Source organism: Podarcis bocagei (assembly GCF_964188305.1).
Source record: "Podarcis bocagei genome assembly, chromosome: 3".
NCBI classification, from domain to species: Eukaryota; Metazoa; Chordata; class Lepidosauria; order Squamata; family Lacertidae; genus Podarcis; species Podarcis bocagei.
This window is the reverse complement of record NC_138127.1, coordinates 106,566,169-106,578,252: the sequence shown is the minus strand read 5'-3', so window position 1 is coordinate 106,578,252 and position 12,084 is coordinate 106,566,169. Positions and strand designations below refer to the sequence as shown.

At 46.4% G+C, this 12,084-nt stretch overlaps 2 protein-coding genes across 2 annotated transcripts in view; both read left to right on the top strand.

Annotated features, from left to right (window-relative positions):
* LOC308584069 (L-threonine 3-dehydrogenase, mitochondrial-like) overlaps window positions 1-12,084 on the top strand; it is a 201,235-nt gene that overhangs the window by 117,604 nt on the left and 71,547 nt on the right. The gene's annotated exons all lie outside the window — the stretch shown is intronic.
* Window positions 1,611-11,425, top strand: LOC308584151 (gallinacin-13-like). Its single transcript, XM_081188904.1, has 4 exons — window positions 1,611-1,749; window positions 6,542-6,690; window positions 10,407-10,490; window positions 11,316-11,425. The coding sequence occupies exons 1-3, from the start codon at window positions 1,692-1,694 to the stop codon at window positions 10,446-10,448; spliced, it is 249 nt and encodes an 82-aa protein (XP_081045030.1). The 5' UTR covers window positions 1,611-1,691; the 3' UTR covers window positions 10,449-10,490; window positions 11,316-11,425.

The window sequence follows — 12,084 nt, the reverse complement described above, 5'->3', positions numbered from 1 at the left end:
TATTTTAATATTTTTTGGAAGCCGCCCAGAGTGGCTGGGGAAGCCATCCAGATGGGCGGGGTATAAATAATAAATTAAAATTAAATTAAAAATTAGTAACGGATATGACCTCCGTTATTTTTAAGCAGCATTTGAACACGGTTTGGCATGCAGTCTACTAGTTTTGAACAGTCACTGTTGATTTTTGGATCCCCGCACCACACTTGAATCAGCACGTGAAGGAGCTTCTCCATCGTCATACAATCTACAGCACGGAAGTAACCTGTTCCACTACTTCCGGGTTGCTGCGGGACGTATTCTGAAAGAACGTAATTTGAACCGAACATAACAAGAGGTATGACTGTAGCCCACAAATTCTCAATGGGATTTATGTCTGGGGAATTCCCTGGCCAATCAAGTACCTGTATTTGCTGCTCTGTCATGAATTTCTTCACCACTTTCTAGGGGGCTAGATCCTGCTGCAATATCCCAGTACTGCCAGGATACCTCTTTTCCAGCTCTGGAATAACTTTCTTTCGTAGAACCTCAATATATTGTGGTGAGCACATCGTTCCTTCTGTTGGCTGCAGGCTTCCAACACCCTAATGAATGAGAATTACATGAAGATGATGTACAGATGGTACACAACACCAGTGCAGTTAGGGAAAATGTACAAAACTAGTTCAAATATATGTTGGAAGTGTAAGGAAAAGGAGGGGACATTTTATCATATGTGGTGAGATTGTAAGGTAATTTAAAAAATTTGGGAAATGATATACAACGAATTGAAGAAAATGTTCCATTTAACATTTGTTTAAAAACCTGAAGCATTTTTATTAGGGATTGTAGGGAAAGATTTGCCAAAAAAACTGAAAAACATCTTCATGTATGCAACAATGGCCGCGAGAGCACAAGGATGGAAGACTGAAGAAACCCCAACTAAAGGATCATGGCAAGAAAAATTGATGGACTATGCAGAACTGGCAAAACTGACATATAAGCTACAGGACAAGGATAACTGTGACTTTAAAGATGAATGGGAACCCTTTACAATGTATTTGAAGATGCAACAAAGAGAACTGGACTCCTTGGCTGGCTTTGAATAAACATTCACAAACTTTTTATTGATAATAATCAGCTAAATAGTTTGAGGATCTATACAACATTGTAACATGCAGAAAACAGCATTCTTAGAGAAACCAAAGACTGGAACTGAGGGAAGTCGGGGGTGGGTGGGTTCTGTGGGGGGAGGGAGGAAAATGGGGGGGAATAAGGATGATATGTTTCTGGATAATATGTTTTGTTTTAATTTTGAATAAAAAAGTTATAAAAAGAAAAGGGGGGGGGAAACAAGCTTTGTTCCAATTAATTTGCACAAGGGTGTAGCTTCACTCTCACCCTCCAGGCTCTGTCCTGGCTTTGCCTGCCCCGCTTCTGATCACTGTCTCCAGTATGTTTAAAGTCAGAGGTTGGCTGCCCTGAATTTGAGCAATACTACAAGAGTCTTAAACATCAATCAGGGCGCCCATCGTTCTCCGAGCTGGTGCACTGGGGTGGAGCGACACTCGAGCATGGAGGAGGAAGAGTTGGGAGGCCGGAGACTCTGTGTTCCTTCACACACACACCCTGCAGTTTCTTAGGCACATCTCTTTTGTTGTTCACTTTCCTTCTTGGGTCCTTCCAGACCTCTCACATCCTATCAACTCGCACCCATGGGGCATTCTGTGGTTCTTTTCCCTCTCTTCCTTTTTCTCTCCTTTGCTCAGGCAGGTAAGAAAAGCATTTTGTGTATGTGTGTGCTGGTCCCGAGGGTTAACTGTGCGACGAGGTCTGAGTCCAGTCCGGGGTCGAGGGTGCAGTATGGAGGCTGTCCATCAAAGCTGAAGCTGGGTCCAAGGCAGGGAGTCGGGTGAGGTCAGGAACTCTGGCAGAAGAGCAGGACAGGGTGCAGGAGGGAACAGGCTACCAACAATGTTGCTCCCGCAACCTGGGACTGGGGCTGGCTGGCTTTTATCTGCCCCGAGGCACAGGGCGGCCCCGATCCTCAGGTGACTCACCTCTCCTGGCCTGGAGGCGAGCACTCCTCCTGCGGGAACTTAGTTCTCTCCATCTCTCTGCCCTGAGCCTCTGCAGCTCAGGAGAGGCTGGAGGGTTACCGAACCCAGAGGCAACCTCCTCTTCCCCTGACGGGGCTGAGAGTGGGGTACTTGCAGGCAATGGGTCCTCCATCACCTCAGGAGCCAAAACAGACTCAGCTGGTGCCTGCACCTGAGGATCCAGCACAGGTGAGGACCCTTCAGGCTCATGCCCCAGCCCCAGCTCAGCTGGTCCTGGAGGCGGGGACTCCTGTGCAGGCTGGGATTCCTCAGGTTCAGCCTCCGAGTCTGAATCCCAGGCCATCACAATGTGTGTGTATGTGTTGGGGGGTTTCCTCTGATAGCCTTGGTTTGTCTTTTAAGGGCTTATGTGCAACTCCATTTCCCCCACCTCTTTCCCCTGGGAAAACCTGCAGTGAACAACAATCGGGTTGTCCGATTGGATTGCTCCAATTTAGCGTTAAAGAGCAGTTTTTCCAGGGGGGAAACAGTGCAGCAGTGGCAAAACCACTCGGACGCATGCCTAGAAAGTGCAGAACACGCAGGAAAGTTCTCAGACCCGTGTTTTCTAGCCACAGGACAAGAAGTGTGGATGTACCCTAAATGGAAGGGAGAGGTTTTCCTCCCTTTCTCAAACTACTAGACATCCAGGGAAACTGACTGTGCAAATATTCAGGTCAGACAAAAGGAGGGACTTCTTCACACAGAGAGTGATGATGATGATGATGATGATGATGATGATGATGATTTTATTTATACCCCACCCATCTGGCTGGGTTTCCCCAGCCACTCTGGGTGGCTTACAGCACATAAAAAAATGTAAAACCCTTTCAAAGAAAAACCTACTCTTTAGTGATACATCAGAACAAATGGCAATCAGGGGGGGACCCAAATTCCTGTTAGCTCCGATTGAGCACTAAAGAGCAGGGTTTTTCCAGGAGGGTGACGGAAGCAGCAGAACAAGGGAAGGTGTGGATAAGCCAGTCTGTATATCATATGTTTTTATTGTGAAATCAGTTTGGGAAGCTTTATGAGAAGCGATTCATAAAGGAAATTAAATGAATAAATATTCAACTGAACAGCGCTTTTGGGTTTACATATCTTTGCAGATAAAACATATTTTTGAATTTCCCAATTCTAAAGTAGATTATAAAGCATAGTGTGACTGCTAAATATGGCATTTTTGGTAAAGATGTGCAGGAGGAAATAAGTTAAAAAGTGCAATGGAAGCAGAGTATGCCTATTCACAGAACAAGATGAATGCTTACCCACACCAAAGTTGTAAAGATCAGAACACATGGGATGCTCAGAGCGCACAGTTAAACTATGGAACTCAATCCTGTGGAAGGCAGGGATGGCAACCAACTCAGATGACTATAAAAGAGGATAATAATAATAATAATAATAATAATAATAATAATAATAATAATAATAATAATAATTTATACCCCACCTATCTGGCTGGGTTTCTCCAGCCACTCTGGGCAGCTTCCAACAGAATATTAAAATACAGTAATGCATCAAACATTAAAAGCTTCCCTAAATAGGGCTGCCTTCAGATGTCTTCTAAAAATCTGGTAGTTGTTTTTCTCTTTGACATCTGGTGGGAGGGAGTTCCACAGGGCGGAACTCTCCCCTCCTGTGGTTTCCGAAAACTGGGAGCCAGAAGCATTGCTGCCTCCCAGCTGAGGATGCAGAGCAGAGGCATCCAGACATTAATAGCCGTATTAAGCAGTTGGTCCCTTACCTTTCTCACCCTAATCTAGCCACAGTGATCCATGCGACAGTCATCTCCAGGCTTGATTATTGTAATTCGCTCTACGTGGGGCTGCCCTTGAAGCTGACCCAGAAACTCCAGCAGGTGCAGAATGCCGTGGTGAGGCTCCTTAAGGGATCCTTGCCGCGGGATCACATTCATTCAGTGCTACACCAGCTGCACTGGCTCCCGGTGGAGTATAGGGTCAGGTTTAAAGTGCTGATTTTGACCTTTAAAGCCCTATGCGGCCTAGGACCCATGTACCTACGGGACCGCCTCTCCTGGTATGCCCCGCGGAGGACCTTAACGTCCACAAATAACAACACTTTGGAGGTCCCGAGCCTCAAGGAGGTTAGATTGGTCTCAACCAGGACCAGGGCCTTTTCAGCACTGGCCCCAACTTGGTGGAACGCTCTGTCACAAGAGACTAGGGCCCTGCGGGACTTGACATCTTTCCGCAGGGCCTGCAAGGCAGAGCTGTTCCGCCTGGCCTTTGGCTTAGACTCACTCTGGTCCCTTATATGGGATTTGGTGTATAAATTTTCCCTTGGCTTTTTTGCTGGCCCATGTAGGACCAGCATGGATAGCTGGCTTGGGTGAATATCTGATGTTTCCTCCCTTTAGGGTCCTGATTTATGGGCTACCATTACAATGAGGCTGCATTTTCAGCTGTATTTTAAGCCGTATTTTAATTAACTGTTTGTTTGTCTGTTGTTGTTTTCTATTATGTTTTATTGTAATTTATATTTAGCTGCCCTGAGCCCGGCCCTGGCTGGGGAGGGCAGGGTATAAATAAAAAATACTATTATTATTATTATTATTATTATTATTATTATTATTATTATTATTATTATTATTTTCTTCCTCCATGAATTGTCTGATTCTCTTTTAAAGCCATCCAGGTTGGTGAGCATCACTGCCTCCTGTAGGAATGAGTTCCATAGTTTATCGGCACTGTGTGAAGTTCTTTTATCTGTCCTGAATCAGAGGGCACACATGCGCACCCAAGGCTAGGCTAGCGGTGTTCCCAGTAGCAATGACTGCTTCCCTTCTTATCTTAGCAAACACAAGCACAGGACACCTGAAGCATAGCTGTCAGCCGTCCCTTATTTGGCGGGAAACTCCCTTATCCCAGCGCCGTTTCCCACTGCTGTCCCTTATTGATGATGTCCCTTAAATTTCCCGGGTTTCATGCTTGTCCGGCTCGGGAGGGAAGCAGCGGCTCGGGGTCCTCCGCCTCGAGAGAGCGAGAGAGAGCACGCGCACGAGCTGCCGCGTCTTCGTCTCTCCCTTTTCCCCCTCAGGGGCGCGTCGTGAGGAGACAGGTGGCGGCGGGCGGGCAGGCAGCCCCTCTCTCGCGAGACTTCCGCCACGCTGCCAGGGGAAGCCGGAGGTGGAAGAGCGGTGGCTGCGGCTGAGGAGGCGGCCTGAGGGAGGAGGAAGAGGAGGGGATGGGGAGGGACGCAGAAGGGCGGCACTTCAGCGGCCGTTGCGTCGCTGCAACCGCTCATGCCTGGCTCGCGGGCGGCATGGGTGAGAGTCTCTCTCCCTCCCTCTCTCTCGGGTGGGGAAGGGCTAATGGAACTCTTTGCGCCAGGATGATGGCAGCAGCCCTGACGTGCTGCTTAGCATACCCTCCAACTAGTGCAGCATTTTAATGTAGTGATTTCCCCCTCTGCATCCCTTTCATAACTCCATTTTTATAAATCATTTGCCCATCCATAGTTCAAATTTTTACTACAAGTTTTCTGTCAATCCTACCGATGTATGCAACTCTTTACAATAGCTTTTCAAATAAATTTTAAACTTTCCCCATTCTTTATTAAAGAGGTCCTCTTCCTGGTTTCTAATTCTGCCTGTAAGCTTTGCCATCTCAACGTTGTTCATAAGTTTTGTTTGCCCCTCTTCTTTGGTCGAAGTTGTAGACCCTTAGGATCATGTAGTCCAACCCCCTGCATAACACAGTCAGTCGCAGCAAAAGCACCATGGCTCCATCAGTGCCGGATTTCTGTATCTGTGGGGCTACCTTTGAAGGTGACCCGGAAACTACAACTAATCCAGAACGCGGCAGCTAGACTGGTGACTGGGAGCGGCCGCAGAGACCACATAACACCGGTCTTGAAAGACCTACATTGGCTCCCAGTACGTTTCCGAGCACAATTCAAAGTGTTGGTGCTGACCTTTAAAGCCCTAAACGGCCTTGGTCCAGTATATCTGAAGGAGTGTCTCCACCCCCATCGTTCTACCCGGACACTGAGGTCCAGCGCCGAGGGCCTTTTGGCAGTTCCCTCACTGCGAGAAGCCAAGTTACAGGGAACCAGGCAGAGGGCCTTCTCGGTAGTGGCGCCTTCCCTGTGGAACACCCTCCCACCAGATGTCAAAGAGAACAACAACTACCAGGCTTTTAGAAGACATCTGAAGGCAGCCCTGTTTCGGGAAGCTTTTAATGTTTGATGTATTATAGTATTTTAATATTCTTTTGGAAGCCGCCCACAGTGGCTGGGGAAGCCCAGCCAGATGGGCGGGGTATAAATAATAAATTATTATTATTATTATTATTATTATTATTATTATTATTATTAGCTAAGCAAGATCCCTTATTTGGGCTGCTGATCGCTTATTTTCGAGGCTGCTGGTTCCTTATTTTCAAATCTGTAAGTTGACAGCTATGACCCGAAGCTGATGCCCAGAACTGTTTTTCCTGGTCCAGGACGCAGAAGGCAAACAGATACGCAGACCTGCATCCTCCGGGACGGCTACTGCAGGAGCAAATGCAACGAGACCACCTGGGCCATCGCAGAACTAGACCTTGGGTCCTGCGCCAACGGGAAGGAGAGGTGTTGCCGACCTGAGGAACTGGTAAGGGAGCCTGTAGCAGTGACACCAGCAGTGTTGTGGCAAATTCAGAACTGCGGGGTCTCTTCATAGGGTTGCCAGGTGAGGAGCATCCCAGATCCTGAGATTTAAGGCCCAAAGCTGTTGACCTAGGGGTGACCCCCTGATAGTGTCACAGCCCCGTCATGTGTCCCTATTTTCCAGGGACAGATCCAGACTTACAGAGTCCATCCTGGTTTCTGATTTGATGCCAGAATGTCCCGCTTTTCCTTAGGACGTCCCTATTTTCGATAAATGTTGGAGGGTATGAAGTTATGTGACTCCTGAGCCAAGGAGATAAGTAACTATAGAACATTTATAAGACATCTGAAGGCAGCCCTGTGTAGGGATGTTTTTTTGCGGGGGTTTTTACTATTTAATGCTTTATTATGTTTTATATATGTTGGAAGCCTCCCAGAGTGCCTGGGGCAACCCAGTCAGATGGGCAGGGTATATCAATATTAGTTACTAATAAATAAATAATAACTAATAATAATGGCCTCAGTCCAGTATATCTGAAGGAGCGTTTCCACCCCCATCGTTCTGCCCAGAAATTGAGGTCCAGCGCTGAGGGCCTTCTGGCGGTTCCCTCCCTGCGAGAAGTGAGGTTACCGGGAACCAGGCACAGGGCCTTCTCGATAGTGGCACCTGCCCTGTGGAACGCCCTCCCACCAGATGTCAAAGAGAACAATAACTACCAGACTTTTAGAAGACATCTAAAGGCAGCCCTGTTTAGGGAAGCTTTTAATGTTTGATGCATTACTGTATTTTAATATTTTGTTGGAAGCCGCCCAGAGTGGGCGGGGTATAACTCATAAATAATAATAATAATAATAATAATAATAATAATAATAATAATAATAATAATAATAATAATAATTATTATTATTATTATTATTATTATTATTATTATTATTATTATTTTATGATTTATACTCCACTCATCTGGCTGGGTTGCCCCAGGCACTCTGCGAGGCTTCCAACAGAACACTGAAAATACGATAAAACATCAAACATAAATAATAATAATAATTGAATAGGACGTCCCTATTTTCATCAGAGAAATGTTGGAGGGTATGGTGCCATGGGGAAGACCCCAGCTGATGTCACTGGGCAGGCCCTGGAGACGGAAGTTTATTGGGAAAGGGGAGCAGAAGAGGGCAGACTCCCCTCCCTGAGATTCTGTGCTATAATTTACATCCCACTGAAGCTTGCAAGCTACATGCACTCCTCCTCCTCCTCCTCTTCTTCTTCTTCTTCTTCTTCTTCTTCTTCTTCTTCTTCCTCCAAGGAGGTTCAAGCCCTCCACTGGCCACCTGGAGGGGGCCAAGCAAACATCTCTTTTCATGATAATCACAGCCATGCCCCACTCACTTCCACAACCCTTCTAAGATTATACTGCCTTCTACGACTATACGATACGATATGATAATCTTTATTGTCATTGTCCCATACAGAACAACAAAATTGAAAAAATCTACATCAGACATTCAAAAACCAACAAGCCTGCTATCCCAGCCTGGTTAACCCCCTAGAAACTCTGATACCCCATAATTAAATGCAATATACTCCCATAGAGACTACCTTAAAGGTAAAGGGACCCCTGACCATTAGGTCCAGTCGTGGCTGACTCTGGGGTTGCAGCGCTCATCTTGCTTTATTGGCCGAGGGAGCTTCCAGGTAATGTGGCCAGCATGACTAAGCCACTTCTGGCGAACCAGAGCAGCGCACAGAAACGCCGTTTACCTTCCTGCTGGAGTGGTACCTATTTATCTACTTGCACTTGACATGCTTTCGAACTGCTAGGTTGGCAGGAGGAGGGACCGAGCAACGGGAGTTCACCCTGTTGCAGGGATTCAAACCGCAGACCTTCTGATCAGCAAGTCCTAGTCTCTGTGGTTTAAACCACAGCGCCACCCGCGTCCCAGAGACTACCTTACACTGCATTTAAAACCAAAATCGCATTTGGATAGAAACTGTTTCTCAGGCGGCTAGTCCTAGTCTTTGTAACCCTGTACCTTCTTACAGAAGGCAGAAGCTGAAAGAGATCATTTCCAAGGTGAGCACTATCCTGCACTAACTCTGCAGCTTTCTTGTGGCACCTGGAAGCATAGATTTGACCCAAGGTGGGAAGAGTGCACCCAATTATTCTCTCCGCAGTCTTTACAACCCTGGACAGCATTGTTTTTTCCCTGACCGTGCAGCTCCCAAACCACACACAGAGACCATAAGTTAATACACTCTCAACAGTACAATGGTAAAATGCCATCAACAGGTCCTTTGAGATTATTTAAACAATATAATTATTTATACAATACAATTTATACAATTATACAATACACAATTATACAATAATAGGAATGCGTTGCAACAATCAGTGCAGATCTCCTTGTGTTGCCCTTCAGCTGTAGCTACTATTTTCTGTGCACAAACCCAGGCAAACAGTTTGGAGTGCTCCAACATCTTAACTTAATTGGTGCTTTGTGCAAATTTCACCTTCACCCCATTTCCTTGAAACAAAAGCATATTGGGTTTTTCGGGGTTCTAAATCCTTCGCCCTGGAGCATACAGTGGCTAAAAAGCTCTGACTGGACGCTCATCCACACTTTTGCTTGTGCAGTGCTAAGAAAGCACACAGCTGGATAGTTTAGCTTGCCCTATGCTTTTTAGGCACGGGTCTGAGTGGTTTAGCACTCAGTCAGAACAAGTGACAACCCATGAGAAACATGCTGGCCCATTGTTCCAATTCAGGGCTAAACTGTAGGTTTCTCAGCTGGGGTGGGGGAGCGACAGGGAAAACAGAGACGTAGATGAACCCTGACTCTAGGATACTGGAGACAAAGACCTTGCTATGGAAATAATGATAGGTCATGTGTTGGCTACTCTTCTTCTCTGCCTGGCCCTATCAGTCCCTACGGTTGCCATACGTCCCAGACATAGCCAGAATACTGCAGTTGGAAGCAGTGTCTGGGCTGAGATCGTTTAAAAGTCCTAGAAAATCCTGACGTATGGCAAGCACTGTCGGAAGTGTAGATTTTGGTGGTTTTTTATTTTAATAATAATAATAATACTTTATTATTTATACCCCACCCATCTGGCTGGTTTTCCCCAGCCACTCTGGGCAACTCCCAACAGAATATTAAAAACACACTGAAACATCAAACATTTAAAAACTTCCCTAAACAGGGCTGCCTTGAGGTGTCTTCTAAAAGTCAGATAGCTGTTTATTTCCTTGACATCTGGTGGGGGGACATTCCACAGGGTGGGTGCCACCACCAAAAAGGCCCTCTGAGATTTTGCAAAGAAAGCTCAACAACTTTTGTGTCCAGGTTTTCACTTTTTGGAATATGGCAACCCTATCAGCCCCCCACTCCACCCAGGGCTCAGGACGAGGGGGGGGGTAACTACAGTGGTACCTTGGGTTAAGAACTTAATTTGTTCTGGAGGTCCGTTCTTAACCTGAAACTGTTCTTAACCTGAAGCACCACTTTAGCTAATGGGGCCTCCTGCTGCCGCTGCACAATTTTTGTTCTCATCCTGAAGCAAAGTTCTTAACCCGAGGTCATATTTCTGGGTTAGCGGAGTCTGTAACCTGAAGCGTATGTAACCTGAAGCGTATGTAACCCAAGGTACCACTGTACAGAGCTGCAAAAGGAGAATTGTTATGCTTTCATGGTCTGACTGCAAACGTTCTCCCTTAGCTTCCCAGCCACCAGGAGATCTCAGATGGACCCCAGCCGTGAAAATTGCCTTCCTTTCCTTTGGTGTGTTCTTCATTCGGGAAGGTAAGAAGGGAAGAAGGGCTTTGCCTTCGTGTCTTGGCTCTGCACGCAGAGGGTTTGCATGACAGGACTGGGAAGCCCCACAGAGCAACCGCCAGACACGATTTCTGTCCCTCCAGACACGATTTCTGTTCTCATCCTGAAGCAAAGTTCTTAACCCGAGGTACTATTTCTGGGTTAGCGGAGTCTGTAACCTGAAGTGTATGTAACCTGAAGCGTCTGTAACCCAAAGTACCACTGTATATATATATAAGGAGATATTTGAAGATAGCTCTCATGTCTCCTCTGAGTCTCCTCTTCTCCAGGCTAAACATACCCAGCTCCTTCAATCGCTCCTCATAAGGCTTAGTTTCCAGACTATTGATCCCCCTGCACACATTCCAGCTTGTTGACATCTTAAATTGTGGTGTCCAGAAATGGACACAGCATTCCAGGTGTGGTCTAAGATGGAATAGAGCAAAGCCTCTTACGTCCCTTGATCTGGACAATATACTTCTGTTGATGAACCTGGAGTGGCTGCTCCAAGGCATTGCAGGTAATTAAAATGACTTCTGGAAGCTAGGTCTGCAGATGCCTCACGTCAAAGACCCATAGGACCATGAAGCTCATGGGGGGACCTTGAGATGGTTACCATCACTCAGCATAGCCTGCCTCACAGGGTTGTTGTGAGGATAAATGGGAGGGGAATGGGGGGGGAGAGACCCATGGGTATCACACTGAGCTCCATGAATGGTGGGTTGAAAGCTGCAGAAATGGCTGCCAGGATTCCCCTAGGGCTGGGGAAACAAGCTTGGCCATCATATCACCTCTCAGCCTCTTCTTTTCCAGGCTAAACATACCCAAGTCCCTCAACTATTCCTCATGCAGCTTGGTTTCCAGACTCTTGATCATCTTGGTTGACCTCCTCTGCACATCTTCCAGCTTGTCAACATCCTTCTTAAATCGTGGTGCACAGAACTGGACCCAATATGTGGGGTCTGACCAAGGCAGAATGCAGCAAGACTACGACTTCCCTTGATCGGGACACTATATGTTGATGCAGCCTAGAATCACATCAGCTTCTTTTGCTGTTGCCTCACGCTGTTGACTTGTGTTAAGCTTGTGGTTCACTAAGACCCTTATATCTTTTTCAACTGGCAAGCCCACATCCTGAAGTTGTGCACCTGATTATTCCTGCCTAAGTGCAGAACCTTTCGTTTGTCCATAATGAGACTGTTTTTATGTAGTTTTATAGTTCTGGCCCAGGTCTCCAATCTGTTAAAGCCCTCTTGAACCCTGATTCTATATTCTGAGGTATTAGCTACCCCGCCCAGTTTGGCACCATTGGCAAATTTGAGAAGTATATTCCTTTATCCCCCCCACAATAAAAACATTGTCCAGTAGCACCTCGCAGACCAAACTACATTTGTTTTTGGTATGAGCTTTCGTGTGTATGCACACTTCAGATACACTGAAACAGAAGTCACCAGAGCTGTATATATAGTGAGAGGGTGGGGAGGGGTATTACTCAGAAGGGTGTTGGGAATGGGTGATTTTGGCTGATAGGTGTGGTAAACCTGTTGACTATTAACGACTGCAGTTGGTCTTACAGGGAAAA